The following is a 27604-nucleotide window of genomic DNA, read 5'->3' on the forward strand; positions in this document are numbered from 1 at the left end:
TTGAGACTTTTTTGAGATATAATAAATGTAAGTATTCTAGGTGTTTATAATAGAAGGCCATTATTCAATTCCACAAACTCCAAGTACCTTTAACTTGTATCACCTAGGTCACTTAACTTTTGCCTGTGCTGAGATTTTCCACATGTAGTTGTTGCAATGAGTAAACTGAATGTAAACTGGTGTTTCAAGTGCTAGTGAATCCTGAGTATGAGGGACTTGATATATTGACTATAATTCAGAAAACTTACTGTGGTTAGGGTTATGTGGCTTCAATAAAGCTTTGTATTGCTTTTGTAACCATGCATGAGCTGCAATTTCCTCTTGTAGGATCTGTACTTGTAATAAAAAAATCTACCTGATAAATAATTAATTTTAAATACTAGATATGATCTGCATTTAATACAAAATACGAAGCTAGTTTCTTTTGTATTTTAGGAGGGAGGAAAAGATAGGAGGGTGTGACCATATTTAGCTTCAAGCTCTGGGATTGCTCCCAATTTTGCTTAAGGGTCCGAGAAATGTCTGGGGATGGAGCACAGGCCTTGTTCAGCTATTGAACTGTCTGTCCCTTGGCTTTTCTTTGTTCATTTTGTTTGCTTTGTTGTGGGATCTCATCTGGCTGTTTTCTGGAACTCTTTCTTCCTCTCTGCTCACAAGTGACATCTGACAGTGTTCTGGGGATCATATGTGGTGCTTAGGATTTGAACTAGGGTCAGTGCTATACAAATGCCTTAAGCCCCCCGATATTCTTCTCTAATACTTTTTTTTTTTTTTTTTTTTTTTTGTGGTTTTTGGGTCACACCCGGCAGTGCTCAGGGGTTATTCCTGGCTCCAGGCTCAGAAATTGCTCCTGGCAGGCACGGGAGGACCATATATATGGGACGCCGGGATTCGAACCGATGACCTCCTGCATGAGAGGCAAACGCCTTACCTCCATGCTATCTCTCCGGCCCACTTTTTGTTTATTTTTAATGGGCATTATAATACTGTAACATTAATACTTTTTGAATAATTACATCAAAAGTTTCCATGTTCTTCATGACATTTTGGACTGATCTGATTTGGTCTGAGTCTGATAAGAACATAAGGCTTTCTGATAGTTAGGATATCCAATTAGTCATTCAAAAATATTTTGCCTTAATAAAAAATAATTTTAAGTGACCATTTTATGCAATGTTAAGATTACTGCTCAGTTGAACCTGAGAGTGTGCATGTATTCACTTAAATTCAGTGAGAGAGCAGAAAAGTGGCCAAATCAGTTTAAGAAAATTTACTTTGGAGTCAGCAACAGCACAGGGGATAGGAAATTTCACTTGCCTTGCATGTGGCTGAACTGGGTTCCATCCCTGGCATCTTCTGTGGTCCTCTAAGCCTGCCAGGAGTGATTTCTGAGTGTAGAAATTCTGAATTCAAGGACCAGAGAGATAGCATGGAGGTAAGGCGTTTGCCTTTCATGCAGAAGGTCGGTGGTTCGAATCCGGCATCCCATATGGTCCCCCTAGCCTGCCAGGAGTGATTTCTGAGTGTAAAGCCAGGAGTAACCCCTGAGCACTGCTGGGTGTGACCCAAAAACCAAAAAAAAAAAAAAAAATTCTGAATTCCTGAATTCTACTGGTTATAGCCCCAAAACAAAGGAAAGAAGGAAGGAAGGAAGGAAGGAAGGAAGGAAGGAAGGAAGGAAGGAAGGAAGGAAGGAAGGAAGGAAGGAAGGAAGGGAAGAACACTTTTTCTTCATTTGAGGAAACGCAGTGGGAAAATAAAGCACTAAGTACTTAATATGTTAATATTAAAATATTAAATACTATTAGAAGTTCATTGTGAAACAGGCTGATGTTAGTTTACAGATACAACTTGTTTTTGCTTTTGCTCTTTAAAAATAATATTTAATAATACTTTTTAATACTTTTAATGCTTGTTGTAACATGACAAATTATATAAAAACTATAAAATAGTTTGTTCTTTTCCTTGATTACTTTTTTGAAATTGCTTTTTAACGGGTTGGTATGTATCCTTTGACACTTATCATTAATCTCATTTGTTTGAATACATATGCTTTTAAAAATTCTTTTAAAAACTCTAAAATGTTTATATCACAGTTAATTTGGACTGTTGAAGATAAATTTTTCACTTTGATCATTTTTATTTTTATTCCACTGTTAATGTGCTTGTAATATTTGTATTTTGTTTTTTACTATTATTTGAACTACACCTGGCAGGGCTACTCCAGCTCTGTGTTCAGGGATTGATCACAAGCATGGAACCATGATATGTTTGCTGGGAATTAAATGTGGGACAGAAGCATGCTACGTGTGCATTTCAATCTTCAAATTAGCCCTTGGCCCTATATTTGTTTTTTTGTTTGCTGTTAAAATATGTCCTATACAAGTATGCATTTTTCTAACCTGTAGAGATGTTTTAAAAAGTCCATTAGCTAGGTCATTGTCTTACTGTGCTTAAGGATCATTCCTGATAGGCTTGGGGACCATATGTGGTACCAGGGATTGAGCCCAAGTACTTAATATGTTAGATAAGTTTGCTACTCAGCATTGCTTAATATGTTAATATGCATGAAAGTGCCCTATCTGCTGTACTATTGCTCCAGTCCTTAATTTATGTTTTTTTTTTTTTTTTTTTTTTGGTTTTTGGGCCACACCCGGCGGTGCTCAGGGGTTACTCCTGGCTGTCTGCTCAGAAATAGCTCCTGGCAGGCACGGGGGACCATATGGGACACCGGGATTTGAACCAACCACCTTTGGTCCTGATCGGCTGCTTGCAAGGCAAACGCCGCTGTGCTATCTCTCCGGGCCCTAATTTATGTATTTTTAAGTGAAATTTTGGAAGCTTAATTTATGTTCATGAAGTATTGAATTTGATGCTTATGAGCTAAGGGTTTGTTAATTTCTGTTAAGATCTAGGACTTAGATTTTGCTATTTTTATTCTTGAATCATCTTTTTTAAATTGCATATGCCTAAGAACTATTGTAGGACAACTAATTACTATACATGTCTTCCATTATATTCTACTTTTGTTTATGATTTTTTTTTATCAGTGACCCAAAACAACTTGTTTTATATATAATTCTACTTTGCTTTTACGAGAAGTTATTCTCATAAGCTGTTTTACTTAAAAATGCGTGTGTGTGTGTGTGGTTTTTGGGTCACACCTGACAGTGCTCAGGGGTTATTCCTGGCTCCATGTTCAGTAATTGCTCCTGGCAGGCACCGGGGACCATATGGGACGCTGGGATTCAAACTGATCATCTTCTGCATGAAAGGCAAATGCCTTACCTCCATGCTATCTCTCTGGCCCATAATTTTAAAATCTTGACTTAGTTTTTTTTTTTTTTTAAATCTGTGCAGGATCTTGTCTACCACTATCCTGATAAATACATTTATGTTTAAATATAATTATTAGGGAGACTATTAAATGTCAACCATATACCATAGCGTATAAGTGGACTGGGCGTAGAAGACGACCCCCTAATTTTGCAGTTAAAACATAGGTTTAGGCCTATATTCACTGTATCAGACAGAATGTTCCTGTGCTGCAACTGTATGTACCCCAGTGAGCCAATCACAACAAGCAAAGGTTCAAAGGTTATACTGTCATAGACTTCCTCTCTGACTCTGGCCAATCTGAGCAGGCTTTTTACAGTGTAGATTCGGGTCCAGAACATTGTCTAATTTGCATGCATAAAAAGCCTGCTTGGATTGGCTGAGTTAGAGAGGCAGTCCGAGCAGCCTTGCAGTAATTGGTGCAGGATCGAGTTGGAAAATTCGTTTTGTGGCAGTATTCAGACAATTTTCGTTTAGCGGCATATTGAAACATTTTTTGGGATATACTCCGCGTATAAGACGACCCCGATTTTTTGGTTGACTTTTTTTTTTGGTTCAAAAGTCGTCTTATACGCCGGAAAATACGGTAGTTTATTTCTAGTCTGACAAGGAAATGGGAGAAGTGAGCTTGAGTTTTTATTTTTTTATTTTCTTAACCTTATCCTAACAAGTGTTTTCAATTCTTAGTTACTTCATTACTATGAAATCTTTACCTGCTACTTTAAATTACTGAGAAGGAAAAGTTTATTTGTTAGTTTAGTAGGCTGGGAAGACTTTAGGTTTGTCTTATTTTTACTTATTTTATTGAATGCTTGAGTGCCAAGCAGGCATCGGTTGGAAATATAGTTAGAAGTAGCATAAGAATCAGCTTTGTTGGCCCTTTTGATCCCACAATTATGTAAATGGTTGAAAAACATTTGATTGATTGGTTATATAACTGCATTTTGCAAATGCAGGGTAAAGAGAATAAGAATTTCATTTTGGAAATGTTGGGTAAAGTGAATAAGAGTTTCTTCAATAGTTTTCAGCAAATAGAGTAAAAGAAGAGGAAGTCTGATACCAAACTTTAAATGTATTTTGGAGAAGAGTCATATCTGGTATGCTTATCTAATGTTACATGTTCAAGTAATGTAAAACTGTGTTGTAGACAGTAATGACTTCAAAATCATTCACAAAGGAATCTTTTAGTGAACTCATTGATATACAAATCAACAATTTTGCAATTTAATGAAATATTTCATTTTGAGTACTGTGCCAAACACTGTCACAGAACATATTACACACACTAGTTTATATAATATTTAGTCTCCCATAATACAGGTTCTTTTTTAGTCTATAGGTAAGAAAACTGAGGCACAAATAGGTGAAGTAACTTCTTAGAGTCAGTACAGCTTGGACATTTATAACCAAGTGTTATTATTCATTGAGGTTATTTTAGTGGGTGATTTTGTTTTTGTTTTTGGGTCACACTTGGCAGCACTCAGCAGCACTCAAAGGTTACTTCTGGCTCTGCACTCAGAAATCACTCCTGGCAGGCTCAGAGGACCATATGGGATGCTAGGGATCCACCCCAGGTCTGCTGCGTGCAAGGTAAATGCCCTACCCTCTGCCCTATTGTTCTGGCCCCTGGGTGGTTTTTTTTTTTTTTAATTTGGTATCATACTCAGGGATCATTCCTGGCAGACTTGAGAGACCATATGGGTTGCCAAAAATCAAACCCAAATCAGCAACATAAAGGGTATGTGCCCTATCTATTCACTGTACTATTTATCATTCAAGCCCCAGAAATTATTTTAATGTAATGTCCAGTTTTAGCAAATAGTTAGGTGGCCATAAAATATATAGTAGGTTAAAGAGGTTCAGACAACATAAATAAAATTTTTTTCTTGTATTTTTTAAAATTTATATAAGCACCATGATTACAAACATGTTTGTAGTTGGGTTTCAGTTATATAAAGGAACACCCCCCTTTACCTCTGCAAACTGTCTCACCATTAATGTCCCCTTCCCCCCCATCTCCATTCTCCCCCATCTTTGCCTGTATTCAACACAGGCATTCTATTTCTCTCACTCACCACCGTTGTCATGATAGTTGTTAGTGTAGTTATTTCTATAAATAAACTCACCACTCATTGTGGTAAGCTTTATATTGTGGGCCGGTCCTTCTAGTCCTCTCTATTGTCTCTTGGTGTGATTACAATAATGTCTTTTATTTTTCATAAAACCCATAAATAAGTGAGAATATTCTGTGTTTATCTCTCAACCTCTGACTTATTTCACTAAGCATAATACTTTTCATGTATAGGAAAATTTTATGACTTTTACTGACAGCTGCATAGTATCCCATTGTATATATATGCACCACAGTTTCTTTAGCCACTCATTTGTTGCTAGGCATCTGGGTTGTTTCCAGATTCTGGCTATTGTAAGTAGTTCTGCAAAGACTATAGGTGTGCAGAAGCATTTTTGTATTGTGTTTTTTTGTGTTCCTAGAGTGTATATCCCTAGAAGTGATATAGCTGGATTATATGGGAGTTCAATTTCCAGTTTTGTGAGGAATCACTATATGGCATTCCCACCACCAGTGAATGAGAGTTCCTTTCTCCCTACAACCCTGCCAATACTGATTGTTCTTTTTCTTTGTGATGTTGTGCCAGTCTCTGTGGCATGAGATGGTAACTCATTGTTGTTTTGATTTGCATTTCCCTGATGATTAGTGTGATGTGGAGCATTTTTCATTTGCCTTTTGGCCTTTTGTATATCTTCATTGAGGAAGTGTCCATTTCTTCTCCCCATTTTTTGATGGATTAGATATCTTATTCTTGTTAAGTTCTCTCATTACCTTGTCTATCTTAGATATTAGCCCCTTAGGTCTGTTGGACTCCAGTAATTCTTATGTTGTTTCTGTTGAGTTTATCAAAGACTTCTATTTTCATTTGTTCACATTCTTTAAGAATGTTTTCCATTGTTTGATCATTTATTTTAATGCTTTTTTTTTCACTCTTCTGTTGTATGAAGTTGTTATTCATCTCATCTTCCAGTTCACTGATTTGGTCCTCAGCTACTGTTACTATGTTGGAGAAGCTTTCCAGTGAAGTTTTCTTTTACCTACCATATTTTTTCAGTACTTTTATTTTAGTTTGCAGTTGCAGTTTTCTGATTTCTATTTTCATATCCTCTTGATTCTTATTTGTGGTTCATTCAGCTCGATCCAAGCTTTCTTTGAATTCTATGAACATCCTCCATATTCTTCTCTAAATTCCTTATCTGAGAGGCTAAATAAGTGTTTGGTACTTTTTGGGTCATCAGAGCTGCCATATTTATTCTCTATGCATGGTGTTGGCCTGCATTGTTTCCCTAATGTCATGCTTATATTATGATGTTTTCTATTTATTTTGCTGAGATCATTGACTAGAAGACACGACCATAAAGCAGAGTGGCAGTACTTCTCTGTCTCCGCCTTTCTTTGGTGGAGGCAGCTGATGTGCCCCTCATGAGTGTTCTCAGAAGCTATTTTGGGTGGGGTGATTATGTTCACCTCTTACTTGTATTAGTACTAAGGATCTAGTCTGTTTCAAATATCCCTTATAAATGGATTTGCCAAAATTGTGCTTTGTAAAAGAGCCTTTCTTATACCTTTCCTAGGAGTAGGGTGTTCACTCTAGAGTGGTACTCATTCTTCTCTCTCCTTGGTCCTTGTGATGGACCTGTTCCATGGATCTGACCACTTATCAGTGGATGGAGGAGAGTTGGAGACAGTCTCTCCTTCATGCAGCCTGGTGTAGCAGAAGATGGGAGGAAGTTTAGGATGAGCCTGAACTGTAGGAAAGGGTGTTTCAGAACTACAGTGATTCTGCATGAGGCCTGTGGAGGAGAGGGAAGCTGGTCAGAGGCTTTAGGTCAGAGTTCAGGGGTCTTCTAGCCAGTGCACTGTGGTGGCATTGCTGTTACCTTTCTAGTGACTCAATCAAGGCTCCAGAGTTCTCCAAGGCTTTCTAGATCCAATATGTCACTCATAGCTGAGCGAGGGTCCAGTTTGGCATTGGGGATTTTTCATAAGATTTAAAATTGTTTTTATATAATCTTTTTGATAAACAGTCATTTTACCACATTACTATTTATTGATTTATAGGATGTCCCTGTTGTTTCCCTCCTCCCCCATATTACTTGCAGGAAAATACTGCGTAAATTTATAAATAAAAATAAATTAAATCAATTTTTTTTACATTGACTATTAAACCTGGTTCTTCTGAGTAGTAGCCCACAGGAGAATGAGTTGTCTATGTCTGTTTCAGATTTTGGTTTACCTCAGAGTTGACTATTTGAGGTGCTAACCACTTCCTAGGAGACATCCAGGAATGTGACTTCTTCACCTGTGGGATCATCTCTCTGTTTTGCTTTGCTTTGCTTTCAGGACTTAGATGAAACTGTTGGTATTAGAAAATGATGCATCACAAAAGGATTTTGAATTGATTAAAATCATAATTTGTATTTGTACAAATATTATTGAATCTATTAATGTAATATATCTGGTTGTGCCTCGTTCAGAAACATTAGTCTTTGCATACATAGTGTATTGTTTTCTTATGGAGTTTTAACCTGCTGAATGACAGTTTTCTTTTAAAGTAACAATTGTAAAAGTTATTTGTATTTAAGGTAATTAGATGACTAAGAGAAATAAATTCATAATTTGTCATTTTTCAAATACTTAGTAAAGGGGTAATTCATCCTGCTTCATAATTCTAATAATTCTAATAAGTTAAATAAGGTATCTAAACATTAGATTTCAAATATAGTATAACATTTTATAATTGTATATATAGACATGTTTTATACATTTATTATTTATAAATATCTTAGAATGGCCTAAATAATAAGAGAACATTTATATTACATATTATATGTGGCATGTCCTCAGCTATTTAATTATATTGGTGAGATAAAATGACCCTGTTGATTTTAACAAAATATTGTTTGAGACCTTTTTTCATAAATGACATTTCACTGAAAGTAGCATTTCCTAAGAGCCTATTCAGTAGTGTTAAGTGAGGACTTACTGTATTTATGTATATATTGCTTATAAGTGAATAAAAATCCATATGCCTTGAAAGATTTCTATATTATGCCATTTTATAATTCTGCTTGCCTACTGAATGCCTCTAGAGACATTTAACAGTCCAGTGTAATGCTCTCCTTTCTCAAATTGATTTATGGTAAGTGGAACCAGTTGGTTGCACAAGCCAGAAACATGATGTTTCCAATGCTATTTTTCTTCTAATCTGCCTCCCTCTTGTACTTCATCATTTCTCACAGATTCTCTCCTCAGGAATATCTTATTTAAGCTGTGAGTCAGGTTGCTTCTTACAGGTTCTCATGATACTTAATTCCGTCTTACTACTCTTAGTTTCTAAGTTCTTCATTCATTATCTTACTTCTTTGATTAGCCTTTCTCATACTATTGGACATATCATGCGAACTGAGATATTTTGTGTCTGTTAAAGTAGGTATTCAAAGATTTATTGAACAGATGGAAAAATATTATTCATTCTTGAGTGATGTTTGGCAATATATACTAAAGGAGTAAGCAGGAAGTCTCTTTTTCATCGAGCAATTTAATTACTTGACATTAATGTGCAGATTTGATTTTCACTGTTATTTTCGATTATAGTGCTTGATATTCAAGCTACATTTTCAGTTGTGATTTCAGACGGTTTGGCTTGTTTACTTTATGTTGTTTATTTTGGGCAACTTTTTCAAACTTCATTTCAAACGTTTTGTTTTATAATATTTGATCAATCGAGGTTTGTTCTTGGTGACTTATTTAGTTTGGATCATCTTATAGCTTATTCTCATACTCAGTTTATTTAGAAGTTTATGGAACAATGATATATTTTACACCTTCTTGCTGTATGTACCTTTTTTCTCAGGGATATTACGTGACATCTTTATTTCTGAAAGCCCTGGTATGAGAACAAAACCTGAAGGACCTGTGAGAGATACCATATAAGCTTTGGGAAGCTCTGGTCTATTTAACCATTTGGTATTGACATCTTTTAAAGGAGTTTATTTTGGAGTGCTTTTAAGATGTTTTGTTAGTCAGATTATAATTCTTAATCATTATCACTGAAAAAATAAAGAAGAAATCTTAGTTAAACTACTGGTACTGATAAAGGAATTGTCAAATCTTTTTATCAGTGCTATTGTTTGCTATCGAAATATTGTTGAAAGTTGGAAACTGGAGAAGATAGTGATAAGATTCTTAGTTTTAATTTTTGATGTATAGTATTTTCCTTCATTTTAAAACCAGACCCTTAACCTATTTGGGAGAAACTAGGAAAATAAAAATACGTTCATGGTCTGTCAGTATCTGAATGTCCTCAAACTGAAAACTGGGTGACTACTGTCATGGGAATACTGGTTTATTTCTTGATTTTTGCTATATGTCAAGGAGATTTTAAAACTTAGTCCATGTCTGTCTTTATGTTCTACTTAATTCTCATGATTTTATTCTTACTGTTTATTTTCCCATAGTGTATTATGCTGTGTACATTCACATAGGCTCTAGAAAACCATTTCTGTCCTACTATTGACCCTTCTATGAAAAGAGAGTGAAGCAATTTTCAAAGTAGGAAATTCCTAGATATTAAGCAAATCTCAGTGACCTAAGAAATTCTAGCTCTGAAAATTTCTTAGCTCTGCTATTAATTTTTTAAAGGCAATAGTGCCCTCTAGTGTTCAGAAGCCAGTTCCAGGGTATATATCTTCTCAAATTGCCTTTTTTTTTTCCTTAAAAGTTTAAGATCTACAACATCTTAGAAAAATAAATAACAGTTATTTAGACTTTATTTGATTTATTTGCTAGTTTGAATTCCTTTGAATATGGTAACTGGGGGAGATTCATCATACAGTTATACCCCATATCTGATTAATAATATCCTACATATTTTTATATGAACTTTCCTTTGTTCATTGGAAAGTGCTCTAATTTAAAATTTTGATATATTGGATCTTTGACAACTTTTAGATAGATTAATCATTATTCTCTTTCCTTCATTTTTATAACTGATGTGTCATTTTCATTTCATTCTGGATATAAATCGTAATTTCTTTTGCCTGTGTTTTTTCTTCACAAGCACGCCTTTCATATAATGATAGAGGTAAGCTGCATTGATGTTTGTTTATGGTTGTGGAACTTTTGTGGGTGCATATAAAACATTTTAGTTTATTTTCTGCTGTTGCTTTATTGTGCATCCTATAGTTTATAAATTTGTTATTTTAAACCACATTTAGTATTAAAAATATGATTGATTTGCCTAGTAATAACTTTTGCTTTTGAAGTATTGTTAATGGTATTATTGCCACTTCTCTAAAATGGAAAATAGAAACAGTTGGTTAGAAATTAACATCTGGGGCCGGCGAGGTGGCGCTAGAGGTAAGGTGTCTGCCTTGCAAGCGCTAGCCAAGGAAAGATCGTGACTGCGGTTCGATCCCCGGCGTCTCATATGGTCCCCCCAAGCCAGGGGCAATTTCTAAGCGCTTAGCAGGAGTAACCCCTGAGCATCAAATGGGTGTGGCCCGAAAAACCAAAAAAAAAAAAAAAGAAAAAGAAAAAAGAAATTAACATCTAATAAGAATATTTTTGGTCTTAAAATCTCATTGGTTAATTTTAATATGTCATTAGCTTACATAACAATATGATGATTTTAACAGGATACTGACTTTTTGATCAAACCCATTATCTGTTTGAGGGAGAGAGTTTTCAAGCAGTACTCAGATGTCCCTATTCCTCTCTGATTCTTGGCCAGCCCATACCTATAGTTCAGTGATCAGCTGAGGGATGCAGTGCTCTTTGGGTCCTATGGTGTCAGGTATTATTTAGGTCATTCTGGTAATTCTTGGGTAGCATGTGGTGCCAGAGATTGAATGGTGTCAGCCATATGCAAGATTTGTGACTTATTTTTATCCACGTGTTATCTCTCTTGACTCCTCAAACCGTTTATCTTTTAATATTTATATATATTTTTTCACATTGTTCCTTTCATCTTTGGCATCTTAAGCAAATGGACTAACTGGAGAAATGTTAACCTTATACTGTCTGGAAGCTCAAGGATTTATTTTGATTAGAGTTCACCAGTCATAAGCAGAACTCAGTATGTCAAATGTTAATCAACTACTTAACAACTCTTTATTTTTTTGTTTTGATTTTTGTTTCTGGGCCATACCTAGCTGTACTTAGGGCTTATTCCTGGTTTTGTGCCCAGGGCTTACTTATGGTGGGGCTCAGGACCGTATTGGGGTGCCAGGAAAGGAACCTGAGTCAACCACACACAAAGCAAACACGTTACCACCTTACCTGCTGTACTATAATTCTGGCCCCAACTCTTCACCTGCTATAGCTTTCCCTTGATTTTGGTTTCCATTAATTATGCCAATAATATTGGTGTTGGGTTTGAGGCACTTTTTTTTCAGCAGTTGTCCTTGGTTACTCTCCAGTGTGATAAATTTTCTAGTGCCATAAATTTTACCTATCATTGTAGAGATGATGTACTCAGAACCATGTTCTTACGCATACTTTTAAAGTAAGATTGTATGGTTTTACAAGAAAACTAGGGAAAACTTTAGGAATTCTGTAGTCCTTATAGTTAATTTACCCCAGGGCAAACCTACAATTTGTATATAATTTAGAATGTTGCTGTCATTATGAAGCTTATGTTTGAATTAGTTTTTCCAGGTGTTCATATATTTTAAAGGTATAAATGTTTATTTCTGATAACAAGTATTGGGAGTTTTGTGGGCAGGTAATTATAATGATACTAATAAACTAGAAATCATTTAATATTCTTAGCTTATAGCATAAGAGCTAAATATTAAAGTACATTTAGGGTCCTCAGAATTTCATTCAAAAATGGAAAAGTATGATATAGAATGTTCTATTAAATGTTCATTAAAACAAAGAAGGATTGGGATATAACTTTGTGTGTATGGATACTATATATTGCATATATACATAAACTTTATATGTGAATATATATAGTATGGGATATACTATACAGTAGTATAGTATAAGCTTTACAAGTATGAGACCCTGGACTTGATTTTTAGTACTAAGAAAAGGCATAAAGATAATTAGGTTTTATAGTTATTTGAACCCAGTCTTTTATGTATTTTAAATATATATTTTCAGATGATATTCTTTATTTTTTTTTTTGTTTGTTTTTGGGCCACACCTGGTGACGCTCAGGGGTACTCCTGGCTAAGCGCTCAGAAATTGCTCCTGGCTTGGGGGACCATATGGGACACCTGGGGATTGAACTGAGGTCCATTCTAGGTCAGTGCTTGCAAGGCAAATGCTCTACTGCTTGCACCACCACTCCACCCCTCAGTTGATATTCTTTAAGAATTTATTTTGACTTTTGTTTTTGTGTCACACTCAGGAGGTGCTCAGGGCTCTAAGCTCAGGGATCTCTCTTGATGATGCTCAGGAGACCATAAAAGATATTGGAAATCAAACCTGATTTAGCCACATGCAAGGCAAACAGGCTTACCCATTGTACTATTGCTTTGGCCTTGGTCTTCTTTAAATATATCTTTGTAGAGCTTTCTCTCTTTTTTTGGAAAATTGACCAGTGTTCTTATTACTTTTGACAGTAGTGTTTTCAAGGTTCTGTGATAAAATGCCAAATTTATTGGCATTTATTTATGGAAATAATGGTAATTTAGAAATTTGGACTATGCATTTGGAAACAGTCTTTTTTTTCTTTTGGGGGCCACACCCAGTGGGCTCAGAGGTTACTACTAGCTCTGCACTCAGAAATCGATTGCTCCTGGCTTGAAGGACATATGGGATGCTGGGGATTGAACCCAGGTCCAACCTATGTCAGTCCCGTGCAAGGCAAATGCCCTGCTGCTGTGCTACAACTCCAGCCCTGGAAACAGTCCTTTTATTCCCTCTAAACATAAGGTTTTTTTTGTACATCCTAAAAGTAGGCTAGCATTATACTAAAATTATTATAAATTAATTTGAACTGCCAGCATATTCATTTGAACTGTGGACTAAATAATCTAAATCCCATTTTGTACCCATGTGATCTGTATTGAATTGACTGAGTTGTACCCATGTGATGAGTACTTTTTAGGAGAACGTGTAGTACCTTACTTACCTAGATAAACATTGTTAACATATATATTGATGTATTAAAAGTTTGAGTGGCTTCATTTACCATTCATTATGGTTTTCCTAGTTATTTTTCCTCAGCTTTCTGCTCTTATTTGCACATATTTTTTTCTGTTATCCCTGTCTTGAAAATTTTTTTTTAACTTTTCTGTAAAGGACAGGGAAATAATTATCTTTGCCTTTATAAATTATGAAAGTTTTTCGAATTGAACATTTCACATTTATATATTTTTAGCCAGAATCTTTGGGAACTTTGTCATTTTATTTTCCTAGAAAATAGTTTTTAGTGTTTCTTCACTCCTGTTAACATATATCCTATTTGTAGAATCTCTTGCTGCTGAATGAAATGATAAGGTGTGAGGCAGGAAGGTTATAATTTTGTCAGACTTTACTAGAGATTCCAGTGTACTTTCACCAACAATTGTAATTTTATGGACCCTATCTGGTTTCTTTGGCTTAATCATTCTGTTCAAGTTCATCAACTTCAATGGTTTCTGTGTGCTGAAGGAAGAACAACTTTTTAGAAATTTTAAAAGTAAATGTGAGCCTGAATTAGTTGCTGGTGTTTTCTAGTTTAACTCACTGTATTATGAATAGGATTATCAAACCATTCTATAAAGATATATCTACTTGAGAAGAAAAAATTGCATGTTTTTCCTTTTTAGTGCCTTTCAAGGTTTTTATTGTTGAAGATCTTTTTTTTGGGGGGGTGGTTTTTGGTTTTTGGGTTGCACCCAGTGGCACTCGGGTTAATCCTGGTTCTTAGCTCAAAAATCGCTCCTGGCAGCTTGGGGGACCATATGGGATGCGGGGATTTGAACCATCTTCGGTCCTGTGTCGGCTGAATGCAAGGCAAATGCCCCACTGCTGTGCTTTCTCTCTGACCCTGAGAATCTTTCTAATATAGAAGCCAGCGCTTTAAATTGCAGTGGTATCAGTGGACTGATAAATGTTTAAAAACACTTAAAACACAGGTTTTAAGACATTTGAAAACTTTTTCTTTAAAAGGGGAATTTGGGGCCGGGCGGTGGCGCTGGAGGTAAGGTGCCTGCCTTGCCTGCGCTAGCCTAGGACGGACCGCGGTTCGATCCCCCGGCGTCCCATATGGTCCCCCAAGAAGCCAGGAGCAACTTCTGAGCGCATAGCCAGGAGTAACCCCTGAGCATCACAGGGTGTGGCCCAAAAACCAAAAAAAAAAAAAAAAAAGGGGGAATTTGGGGAGGAAAGGTAGAGAGATACATTGATATAAGGGCAACATTGTGTTTTCAGAGGTCTTAGGTGCTTTTCCTGCCTAGTCTTGCCATGTTTGCTGTTGCTCCAGAAATTTTAATTTCCCTTAAAATACTCATTATTTTATTATGTAATAAAATTATTTTTATTATTTTTTTTCTCTGGGAGCTTTCCAAAGATACTGAAATACCTTGCTTTAGTTGAAGGTATTGAACTGATTGATAGAGTGCTTTCAGTGAAGAGTTCTCACTCTGCTTTGTTTGGGGAGGACTCCCTTGTGATTTGTAAATGTTATACTCTTATTTTTATACTGTATTTGATTTATTTAAAAAGGCAGTAGTAAAAGATATCTTTTATTTGCTATACCTTTTCCTCTGTGGTGGCCACTAGATTGTTGTCTGGAACTCTTAATAAATTTTGAGCAATTTTGGAAGGCCATTGCAATCAAAGGCATAAATTGTTTATTAGAATGAATGAACAGTTCAAATTTAGCATTTTAAACTATAGTTGTTATGTACTTAATGTATCATCCATGTATTGAGAATGTCATGGATATTTGTAAGATTAATGGAAAAATTATTTAACCAGTCTTGGGAGAAAATAGATAATTTTTTCAATTAGATATTCTTTTAAGACATTGCCATAATTTGCTATTTCTGGCACTTCTCACATCCTCAATTAAGAAAGTATAAACTGGGGCTGGAGCTATAGTACATCGGGTAGAGTGTTTTACTTTGCACATGACCAAACCTGGGTTTAAGTCTCAGCATCCTATGACTGCCTGAGCGCAGAGCCAGGAGTAACCCCTGAGCACTGCTGGTTGTGGTCTAAAAACCAGAAGAAAAAAGGTTTTATAATCGGGTTAAGCCAAAGAACTTTTGTTTGCTAAATTATTCTTTATTGTTAGATAAAAATATTTCAAGTCATGGAAAATCTTAGTCTAGAGCTAAATTAGTGAGCTAGGACCATAAAACTTTAAATCTTTTATATTGCTATTCACATATAACAGTAGTTCTGAATGTTATTTTTTGTAAGTCTATTCAAATGTTTCCTTTATGATTACTACTAATAATTAGTGAAATTTAGGAACTATTTTGGAAAATTAAAATTTATGCCATCTATGCTTTTATATTTTAATTGATTCTTTAGTATATTTTTCCCTCATAATTTGAATTAAAGTCTTATGTGCCTCTTTTAAATTATGCTATTATTTATCTGTAGGATCCAGGACCACCCCCACCTTCTCCGTTGCTAGGGTTGAAACCCCTGCAGTTATTAGAAGTGAAAGCAAGGGGAAGATTTGGCTGTGTCTGGAAAGCCCAGTTGCTCAATGAGTATGTGGCTGTCAAAATATTTCCCATACAGGTATGTTTTTTTTCAGTTTTCTAATCTATCTAGATGTTTTTAAAGATTCAACTGGTTAAGTTATTATAACAGCCTAAAGCTTTAACCATATGTTTCAAGGTGATTCTCTCTGTTATCAGGAAAAGCAGTGCTTTTTAAAATATTGTCCACCTTCTGATTGAAGAAATGGAATGAATGGCATGATGATCATATTTGCTTAAAGTGAGAAAATTACAGTAAATGAACATAAGGCTTTATTTTGCTATAAGAAGTCTATAGGAATGCTAAATGAAGAATGAGGATTTCAATAAAAAAGTGATAGTAGTTAAATGTAATATTTCATTGATATTAGAAAAAGTAAATAGAAGAATGAAAAATACAATGTTTTTAGGATTGCTATTCAGAGGTATGTCATCAAACTGAGTAATTTTTGTTATAATTTGAATATATGTAGTCATTTCAGATTTTGTTGAATTTTCAGAGCCAGTAATTCAAGTCTCCAAATAATTGTTTTACTGTAGAAATGTTTTTCTTTTAAAGGGGGCTTATGTTAAGACCCTGATCAAAAGTAACTTTGAGCTATTCTTAGGCTTATTTGTTCCTTTCCTACGTCTTTTTGCTTCTGCAGCAAGTGCTATTCATAGATTAGAGATTCTGTCTGGGGGTTATGATGTTGCTCTGTCCATGCACTTAGTCTATGTAACTTTTTAGTGCTAAAGATATTATACATAGTTTGTCATAATTTACTTAATTTGTCCTGATTGACTTTTTAGCTTTCTTTCCCTTTTAAATGCTGTTACTTTGAGTCTCTGAAGTTTACATTTTTTGGGGTTGCAACTCAGATAATGCAGATAGTAGTTCAGTTTTCAGAGAAAGGGCCTATTCTGTTGTACTGTTAGTTACATTAATAACAGGGAACTTCATTGTGTTAGGAAACTAAAATATCAGAATTTAATTTAATTTTTAATTTAATTTAATTTAATTTTAAGAGTAACAGATGAGTAACTATCATGTTGTTTAATGATTTATTATAGGTAGACATGTTTTATTGCTCACTAATAATGATTGTTAATATAATTCATTAATTTGATTTCTTTTTATTTTCTTTAAATCACTGAGATAAAGTTAAAAAGTTGTTGAGAGTTGAGTTTCAGTTATATAATGTTCAGACATCCATCCTTGATAGGTTCATTTCCTGTCACGAATTTTCCAAGTTATTCCTCTTGTCCACACTGCCTCAAGTTGCCCACTATGACAGCCTCTTCTCTGTCTTACTCTCTCATCCCCGACTTTCTTCTCTATTCTCGCTCTCTCCTCCTCCCCTTTTAGGCACCTTAGTTTGCAATACTGTTCAGTTTCCAAGTCTTGTCCAGAGTGATCATTTCTTTCATTGTCATTGTGGTCCCATCTCTGTTTCTTTTTTAATTTTGGTTTTTGGACCATACCCAGTGACGCTCAGGGGTTACTGCTGGCTATATTCTCAGAAGTCGCCCCTGGCTTGGGGGACCATATAGGATGCCAGGGGATCAAACCGCAGTCTGTCCTAGACTAGTGCGCGCAAGGCAGATGCCTTACACCCTATGCCACTGCTTTGCGCCCTCTCCACTCCCCGTCTCTGTCTTAAATGTCACCCCACCCACATCATTTCTGTTGTCTTTGGGTATTATCAATACTATAGTGTTTTTTTAAGTTTCCTGCAGATAACTGCAATTATTCTGTCTGTCTCTCTCCCTTTGACTCATTTCAGATAGATACACAGCATAATACTCTTCATGTCTATCCATGTATAAGCAAATTTCATGACTTCATTTTTCATAACAGCTGCATAGTAATCTATTATGTAGATGTACCATAGTTTCTTTATCCACTCATCTATTCTTGGGCACATGGGTTGTTCCCAGATTCTGGCTATTGTGAATAGTGGTCTAGTGAACATGGAAATGTAGAGTATTCTCAGCATTGTGTTTTTGATACCCTAGGGTATATTCCCAGGAGAAGTATTGCTGAGTGGAATGGAAGCTCAATTTCTATTTCTGTTTCTTGAGAAATGTCCAAAATGTTTTCCATAAAGGTTGGGCAAGTCCACCTTCTCATTTATACCCCATACATATAATACATTATACATGTACATCTTAATACAACCATTTTATGAAGCAGGGACCATAGTCCTTGTTATATCAATGAGGAAAGTGAATGATTATGTAACTTGCCAAAAGTTCTTCATAATTTGTATCTAGACGCATTGGTACTCAAACTTATTAAACAGGGGTCCAGTTCACTGTCCCTTAGACTGTTGGAGGACTGGACTCTAGTAAAAACAAAAACTAAACAAATTCCTATGCACACTGCATATGTCTTAATTTGAAGTGAAGAAACAAAACGGAAACAAATACAATATGTGGCCTGCAGTCCGTAGTTTGAGGACCGCTGAATTCTAAAGGAATCTTCACAGATAATCCCTAGTGCCTCCAACAGAAGTATTCTTTCATTATGAAAGGAAACTAATCTTTATAGGTAAATACACAATAGTCATGGATCACAGCTAGTGATAAGTGAGAATATGGCATTAATAATAATAGTACTGCACATTTCTACTGTATTGCTCTCTTGTTAACTTTTAAGGTATTCGAGACATCTGTTAAGAATGTTAAGAATACATTGCCTACTCTTCAAAACTGTTTTCTCCCTTGAATACATATCTTACTTGCTTGTCTCTGATTCTTTGCTTATTTCCAATCTAGAGAAACCTGTGCTCTCTCTTGCACACATATTCCCCTCTCGCTCTATTTCCAATCTAGAGAAGCCTGTGTTCTCTCCTGCACACATATTCCCCTCTCGCTCCTCTCTCATCTTATTTAAGCAAATTGTATTCATTTTTATTCTATTTTAAATGAGTAACACAAGTAACTTCCTAGCAAGATAAGTTATATATATTAATAATTTTTGAGACCCATGTGAATTATGACTCTTTCACAGTTATATTTAAGGTACATAGTGATAGTGAATTAGAGCAATTACATTTTAATACTCACTTGTATATAAAATGTCAGCTATTGTAGAATACAGAAGTGCAAATTTCTGATGAACTCATATATTTAGACACTAAAATACAGAAAACTATGTCTTGAAGGAATAGGGGTAGGACAGGGATTTGCTATGAACTCAATTATAATCAAAAGTTTTATTTTTAAGACAGAACAGAAGAAACCAAAGGATAATATTTAGCAGTTTGCTTTTTCAAATTTTTTTCGAAATAGAGAAATCTCATATAGTTTATTTACGTGTATTCTTGCATTCTTTCTGTCAAAATCTAGGACAAACAGTCATGGCAAAATGAATATGAAGTCTATAGTTTGCCTGGAATGAAACATGAGAACATATTACAGTTCATTGGTGCAGAGAAACGAGGCACCAGTGTTGATGTGGATCTTTGGCTAATAACAGCATTCCATGAAAAGGTAAATCTTTTAACTCAGTAATATCAGAGTTGACTTACCTATCTGGCTTTAAATTCCTTAGACAGTAACATTGTGAGAGTAGTACATTAGTATAATTGGTTAGTACTTCTAAATAAAACCTTTCAAGAAATAATTTTAATAAGAGCAAAGAGCAACTTTTCACTCAGTTCTCTATGTAACGGAAGTCTTCTGCACCTGAGTCTAATGCTTCAGTTCTCTCATACAAATACTCATTTTAGCATAGCCAATGTTAATAATTTCATTTACTATTTATGATTTATTTTAATTACTTGAATCATTTATGAAAGCTTATAGCTTATGTTTAAAACTATAATTTGACTGACAAAGTAAGAGGAAGGAAATTAATTATATGATATTTAGTCTGTCACTCTTCTATATAGCATATACTTAGAACATATTTGCTGCTTTTTTCTTGATGTCTACATACTGAAATAGTAAATTTTGTTATCTATTTGGTAATCAAATTCTTCACTGACATTAAGCTTTTACCTCTCTTATTTTCAACCAAAAGGAAGACAGTAATCTCTAGTAAAAGGGGTTTTCAATCATTGGGCTGATAGCCTAGTGCTTGTTGATGGTATAAAAATACTGGAAACCATTGTTCTAGGTGAAAATTCTTTGTTAGTTATTTATAGGTCATAGTTTTTTGTTCTCCTAGTTCAATGAAAACATTTCTGTGGCCAGTTTTTTTCTTTTTTTTGTGGCAGTATATTTTATATTTTTAAATGTTTTCTAGAACTTTAGGTTTTTAGTTAGTATATTGATAATTTGATTTCTAAAAAGGGACATTTAACTATGAATACAACCATTGTTCAAGGATTAGTGGTAGTCCTTTCTAGGCAAGTTGTTTTTAATGTGAAATTTGAACAGTTCTAGAAACATTACTTTTGAGTATTATTCAGTCAAAAGGAAGACAAATTGATTTCTAAAATTCCTTAACAGTTAAAAAGGAAAGACTCCATATAGGTGTGGGTTTGTCAAGAGCATAAGTTGTTTTTTTTCCCCCCTTCCACTCTCTTTAGGGTTCACTGTCAGACTTTCTTAAGGCTAATGTGGTCTCTTGGAATGAATTGTGTCATATTGCAGAAACTATGGCTAGAGGATTGGCTTATTTACACGAGGATATACCTGGCCTAAAAGATGGCCACAAACCCGCCATATCTCACAGGTAGAGCTAAATTTATATTATTTTACCATATAACTCAGTATGTCTATTATTTAAGCTTGTAATCATGTGAAAAATTATTTCCTCTCCTAGTTGTCTACCTAGTGATATGAGTCAGTTGATTTTTATGTTTCTCAAATTAACTGGGCAGGAAGTGTTTTAGTTGATTTATATAGTTAATATCATTAGGAAAATTTAGTTAGCAGCTTTGCTTTGTCTCACATATGAAAGCATGGTTATTAATGAAAATCTGGTGACATATAGTACATTAGTAAAGTGCTTCACACATGTGAGATATTGGGTGCTGTTCCCAGTCATAGAAATGCATGAATGTACACATATGTCTCTGCATATATATTTTGTCACAAGGAGAATTCTTTTACCTCAGAACTTTTACTTTGAAGCAATTATAGTGGTATTTGAGGAGGCAACTAAGGAGAGTCTTAAGTATTTTATTGCTTGTGCTTTTTTAGGACTTTATTTTTATTCAAGCTAAGGTGGAAGGAAAGTGTCATCTGAACATAAAATTTTACTAAATACCTTTTTCAATGAGGAGGGTAGGGAAGGATAGGGGAGAAAAATAATACATGTTTGAAACCTATAATTAATATACCCTGAACAGAGAAAATGATTGGTTCCTTAGACATTAGATTCAGTTTGGTTTTTGCTTGTAACTTAAACATTGGGGTTAGCTTGGCATCTTGTGTTCAGTTTAAAGATGGTTGCTTTAAAATAGGTATGAAGTTACTTGTTTAACAGACATTTAAGTAATTGCTTCGAAGTACCACTGTAGAGTTCTGTGAAGCATTGCTTTTAATTCAGTTCTAATGTAGACTGTTTTGCTTTGTTTTGTTTTGTGTTTTTTGGGGGGCCACACTCAGTGGAGCCCAGGAATTACTCCTGGCTGCTCTCAGAAATCACTCTTGGCAGTCTTGGGAAACCATATAAGATACTGGGTATTGAACCCCGGTCACTCGCATGCAAGGCAAATGATCTACCTGCTGTGCTGTCATTCCGGCTCCTAAACTGATTTTTCAAACTTTAAATGATTTTCACTTCAAACATAGATATATTTTCCCCTCCTTTCTATATACAGTATAATGGCTATTTCTTGGTTATTTGTGTTATTCTTACCTAGTCTTATAGGAATTTAATGTGCTAGAAACCCAAAGATTATAGGATTATGGCTCCAAAACTAATGTGGGGGGTGTTGTCTACCATTACCTCCTCTATCCCATTCTTAGTCTGTGTCTATACACAAAGACAGATTTGTTTTTCATAACATAAATTGTATTTAGTTAGGTTTAGTAATCTTAATAATGAACCTATAGTTGCTAGAAAAAAAGCTTACTGGCTCTCAATGGTTACTCTTCATAATGCCAAAATGTAACTGTAGAAATTACCATGTTGTAAAGTTTTTGTTGCATATTTTTAGAGATGCTTTTGAACAGTCAGGCTTATAAATAAATATAAGAATCACTCAAATAGGAAATTATTCTAAAAAAGTAATCAGAACATCACAGTTCAGCTATTACTTTCAAGTTTATTCATTTGGTTCTTCAATTTTGGTTTCAATAGTTTTAAACTATAAACACAAATATTTCTGTTACCTTAAAAACAAGGCATTTTATTATTTGTGATAGAGACATAGGTAACATGTAGACTGACTATCATTTTAGAATGATAGCTCTTTATAAAACTGCTTTGGAGAGAATTCCTTCTTTATTACTCACATTATGACTAGAAATTTGTCAATATATACAATGCTAAATGGAGAAGTGCTTAAGCTTTTTTTCTGTCTCATGGCATGCATAATCTCCGCCTTTTAACTAAATATTGAAAAAAGATAACTTTGTTTAGACTTAATTTGAATGTTATTCTGTTTACAAGGGACATCAAAAGTAAAAATGTGCTGTTGAAAAACAACCTGACAGCTTGCATTGCTGACTTTGGGTTGGCTTTGAAGTTTGAGGCTGGCAAATCTGCAGGTGATACTCATGGTCAGGTAAGGATGATAACTACACATTAAGAAAAATCGTATTTCATATTTTCTTTGAAAGCCGTATTTGTATTGAATTACTTTGAAATTATTGTAGTGATTTTTTATATTTTTTTATATTTGGGCAACACCTGGTACTTACTGTGTGCTCTGCCCTCAGGGAAGACCTTAGTAGACTATATGTGATGTCCGGAGATTGAGCCTGGGTTAGGTGCTCACATGGCCCCAACTAGTGATTATCTATCTCTCTGGCCAAGTAGTGGATATTTCATAAGCATCTAATTTAAATGTACTTTCCTAAAAGTAACATGTTAATTTTGCTGAGAATATCTTTATATGGTAATGAAGGACTGTTAGGACCTCAAATTATTTGGATTTATAGGGCATAAGAAGCCTTCTAGGGAGTTAGCTCAGAGGCCTTTATATGTACTATGCATGCAGGAAGCCCAGTTTGATCCCTGGCACCACATGGTTTCAGGAAAATTGGAGCACCACAGGGAGTGACTTCTGAACACTGAGGTAGGAGTAGTGCCTGAGAAGTACTGGGTGTGGCCTGAAAACAAAATAACAGAAAACCCAAACATTGAATTCTAATTAAAGAAGAATTTAAAAATAGGAGTTAGCCATAATTGGAGTTAGACCTCATCTTTTGGTTTAGTTTTTTATCTTGGCATACTAGTTTTAAGTTTTTAATTCATTATCATAGAAGAATGAAAGAAAAAATAGAATGTAAAAAGAATCAGTAAAATTTGTGATACAGTATCTTAAGACCTACTGTTTGTAACTTTTGTACCTGTCATCCACTATAGTTTGTTATTTTATTATTCATTGTTTAATCAGCTTTATAGATATTCTTCAGGATATAGATCACTTGTGAGTTATAGTCAAGATATGCACAAAGATATGGGTAGAACAAAAAAATCATTCCTCCATTTTTGTCTCAAAACTCAGGCTAGAAAAGGTTTTTCTTCAGTCCTGTAAGATCACCTTTAATTATGAAAATCTATTTGAACTGAAAGGTAGTATTAGCTTTACAAAATCAATTAATTTAGGTTTTGGAATTCTTCATATTCTAAATCATATAAATTATTTTCATTCTTTTCTTTTTTGGATTTTTGTTTTTGTTTTTGTTTTTTTTGGGCCACACCCGGTGATGCTCAGGAGAAATCGCTCCTGGCTCTGGGGACCATATGGGATGCCCGGGATTGAAACAGGTTCATCCTGGATCGGCTGTGTGCAAGGCAAACAAATGCCCTATCATATGCTATTGCTCCAGCCTGTTTTGGATTTTGGTTTACACTTGGCAGTGCTTTTAGGGTTTTCTCCAGCTCTTAGGAATCACTCCTGATTAGGTGACTGATTGGGGGACTATATAGGGTTCCAGGGATTGAACCCTATATGATATTTCACAGCCACATACAAGGCAAATGTCTTATCCTTGTACTATCTCTGACCCCAAATAAATTATTTGACCCTTTGTTAGTTTTGTTATTTCTCTAGTATTTCCTGATGCCCTCCAAGAACACATTTATTTTTGATTTTTGACTATGTCCAGTGTTTGTTGGGGACTGCTCTTGGAGTTCATGTCAGGCGAGGATCCCTAAGTTTTTGCCTAACATTCCCAACACAAGAACACAATTATTAAAGAATCATGCCTTAATTTTTACTTATTTATTATTTTTTTTGTTTTTTTTTTGGGCGATACCTGTTGGCGCTCAGGGGTTACTCTTGGCTCCGTGCTCAGAAATCACTCCTGGCAGGCTAGGAAACCATATGGGATGCCAGGGATTGACCTCAGGTCTGGCGTGTGCAAGGCAAATACCCCATCCTCTGTGCTATTGCTTCAGCTCACCATAACAAATTTTGACAGGACTAACATTTTAAGGAGTCAGTTGACAGTCATATATCTATAGAAAACTTGACAATAGAGATCAGGGCTGAAAGGACCAGTCCATGATATGAAGCTTACTACAAAGAGTGGTGTGTGCAGTTAGAGAAATAACTACACTAACAACTATCAGGACAATGGTAATGAATGATAGAAATAGAATGCTTGTCTCGAATATAGGTAGGGGGTGAGGGAGACGGAGGGAGTTGGGGGCATTGGTGGTGGAAGGTTGTACTGGTGACAGGGGAGTTCTTTTCTTTTTCTTTCTTTTTATTTATATATATTTTTTGGTTTTTGGGTTTTGGTTTTTGGGTCACACCCGGTGGTGCTCAGGGGTTACTCCTGGCTGTCTGCTCAGAAATAGCTCCTGGCAGGCACGGGGACCATATGGGACACCAGGATTCGAACCAACCACCTTTGGTCCTGGATCGGCTGCTTGCAAGGCAAACGCCGCTGTGCTATCTCTCCAGGCCCTGGGAGTTCTTTTCTATAATTGAAACCAACTACAAACATGTTTGTAATGTTTCTTAAATAAAGGTATTTAAAAAAGTTAATTTTAAAAAAAGAAAAAAAACTTGACAAGAAGTTTATTTCTGGTTTTGAAGCCAGATTTGTTTGTTTGTTTTCTTTTTGGTCACACTTGGCAGTGATCAGGTGTTACTCAGACTCTGCATTCTGAATTAGTTTTGACAGTACTCTGGGGACCTTATGGATGCCAACAATTGAACCTGGTCGGCTGTGTGCAAGGCAAAAGTCCTTCCTGCTATGCTATTGCTCTGGCCCCAGAGGGCACTTTTGTGGAGAATGCTATAAAAATGGGCTATTGTGTAGGAAGCCTGGGAATACATTCTAAGTATTATTTACTATGAAGATGAAATTTGGTTATAGTTCAATCGGTTGAATACCTTACATCATCATGTCTTTTTTTTTTTAAAGAAAAAATTTGAAGACTTGTCTTAATACCTTCACATTTAGTTCACTTGATGAAGTAAAAAATAACTTACAATAGTGGTTCCTTTTTTTAGAACTTTATTTATTAATTGATTGATGGATTGGTTTTTGGGTCACACCCAGTGGTGCTCCTGGGTTACTTAGGGCTCTGCACTCAGACATCACCCCTGGCAGCCTGCAGGACCATATGGTGCCAGGAACCAAATCAGGTCCCTCTCTGGGTTGGCCTCATGCAAACACCCTTCCACAGTGCTTGCTCTCTGGCCCAGTGGTTCCTTGATTTTCAAAAATTTCACAATGATATTAAATATATCATCAGAAGGAAAGAACAGTAAAGGAATAATATTTTATTATCTTTTATAAGATATGAAATATAACACTTAAAAGATAGGCAAATACAAATTTATAATAAAAATATACTTAGGAGAAAATGAGGTAATATTTAATTATGATAGTTACAATACTAACTTAAAATAGCCAAAAAGTTGCAAGAGCTGATTCTTTTCTTTTCAAATTGAAAACTGAGTTTTAAGGTTTTAGTAATTTGCTAAATTTTTAATTAAAACATGAAATATTTGCAGAAAACTAACTTCCAGAGCAGAGACCACAGCAGTCACCTAAGGATGAATCTTTATGGAAATATTTGAGTGGCTGCTGCTTGAATCTATCAAAACTCAACTAGATTATGAGCCACCTAGTTATTTCTCAAAATTAAAATAGAAGTATTCATAGGACTGGTGAGTTAGTATATATAATATGTTGCTTGCCTTGAACAGAGTATTGATCCAGGTTCCATCCCTGGCACTACATATGGTCATCCAAACCTTGTCAGGAATAATCCCTGAGCTTCAATCCCCCCAAACCCCCTTTACCAAAAAAAAGAAAAGGAAGGAATAATGCATTTATATATGAATGTTGTCAATCAACAACCAGAGCATGTTTAATAATCATAGGTATGTTACTAAGACATACCTGATTGTTTGGGATGTATATAAAGAAAGGACTTAAAGAGAGAACTGAAGAATAATACTTGGGTTTTATACAGATTGTTGAAAGTTTATTCATTCTCTACTTGTTAGTCTTTGTGTGTTTTATATTTTGGCTTTTGTTTTTTTTTTAAGTCAGGAAAGAAAGCTCACAGAAAGTATGTTCTTAAGTTATATTTTAAATGATATGCAAATGTACGTTCAAGAAGCATATAGTTGTATAGTTTTTTTCTCTTATTATATTCTCCCTACAACTAATCATAGTGTTTTCTTGTAAATACTTCCAAAAATGGGTGGGGAGGGGATTCTAAATCTGTGCTAGCATATGTGGTATATCAAGAAAAGATCTTAGCATTTTGATTTGTTCCTTCCACTTTATGATTCAAACTATTTTATTTATTTATTTGTTTGTTTGTTTGTTTGTTTGTTTGTTTTGGGGTCACACCTGGTAGCGCTCAGGGGTTACTCCTGGCTCTACACTCAGTAATCGCTCCTGGCAGGCTCGGGAGATCATGTGGGATGCGGGATTTGAACCACCACCCTTCTGCATGCAAGTCAAACGCCCTACCTCCATGCTATCTCTCTGGCCCCTGATTCAAATACTTTTATCAGTATTTTCCAAAATTGTTCCATATAAATTTATTTAAAAGATTTATGTACATATATGTATAGATTCTCTACTGATGCATACTTGTGCTTTTAGAAACTATTTTAACTATTATGTTACTTGAAATAGAATAAAATCCTCTTGATTCTATAGGCTGGTAGTTATAATTTAATATCAGGTCACATTTGGTTTGGATTCTTACTAAAAATAATAAGATTAATGGATTAGAATTGTTTGCTTTCACCATCTTTTTCAGGTTGGTACCCGGAGATATATGGCTCCAGAGGTATTAGAGGGTGCCATAAACTTCCAACGGGATGCATTTTTAAGGATAGATATGTATGCCATGGGATTAGTCCTGTGGGAGCTGGCTTCTCGTTGTACTGCTGCAGACGGTAAGGCGAAAAGTTTTAAACATTATGAATGTTTCATGCTTTTCAGCACA

The 27604-nt window shown here is 35.1% G+C and overlaps 1 protein-coding gene across 2 annotated transcripts in view; it reads left to right on the top strand.

The window, feature by feature from the left end:
* ACVR2A (activin A receptor type 2A) overlaps positions 1 to 27604 on the top strand; it is a 116050-nt gene that overhangs the window by 82202 nt on the left and 6244 nt on the right. Inside the window, exons 5-10 of one of the 2 annotated variants that reach the window (XM_049773005.1) lie at positions 10470 to 10493; positions 15962 to 16105; positions 19399 to 19542; positions 20586 to 20731; positions 22619 to 22733; positions 27416 to 27554. In XM_049773005.1, the coding sequence (XP_049628962.1) occupies positions 10470 to 10493; positions 15962 to 16105; positions 19399 to 19542; positions 20586 to 20731; positions 22619 to 22733; positions 27416 to 27554 (712 nt within the window). The remainder of the gene's footprint in view (positions 1 to 10469; positions 10494 to 15961; positions 16106 to 19398; positions 19543 to 20585; positions 20732 to 22618; positions 22734 to 27415; positions 27555 to 27604) is intronic. The other variant, XM_049773006.1, reaches the window with a different exon arrangement.

The sequence above is a fragment of the Suncus etruscus genome, chromosome 5 (assembly GCF_024139225.1).
Source record: "Suncus etruscus isolate mSunEtr1 chromosome 5, mSunEtr1.pri.cur, whole genome shotgun sequence".
Taxonomy (NCBI): Eukaryota; Metazoa; Chordata; class Mammalia; order Eulipotyphla; family Soricidae; genus Suncus; species Suncus etruscus.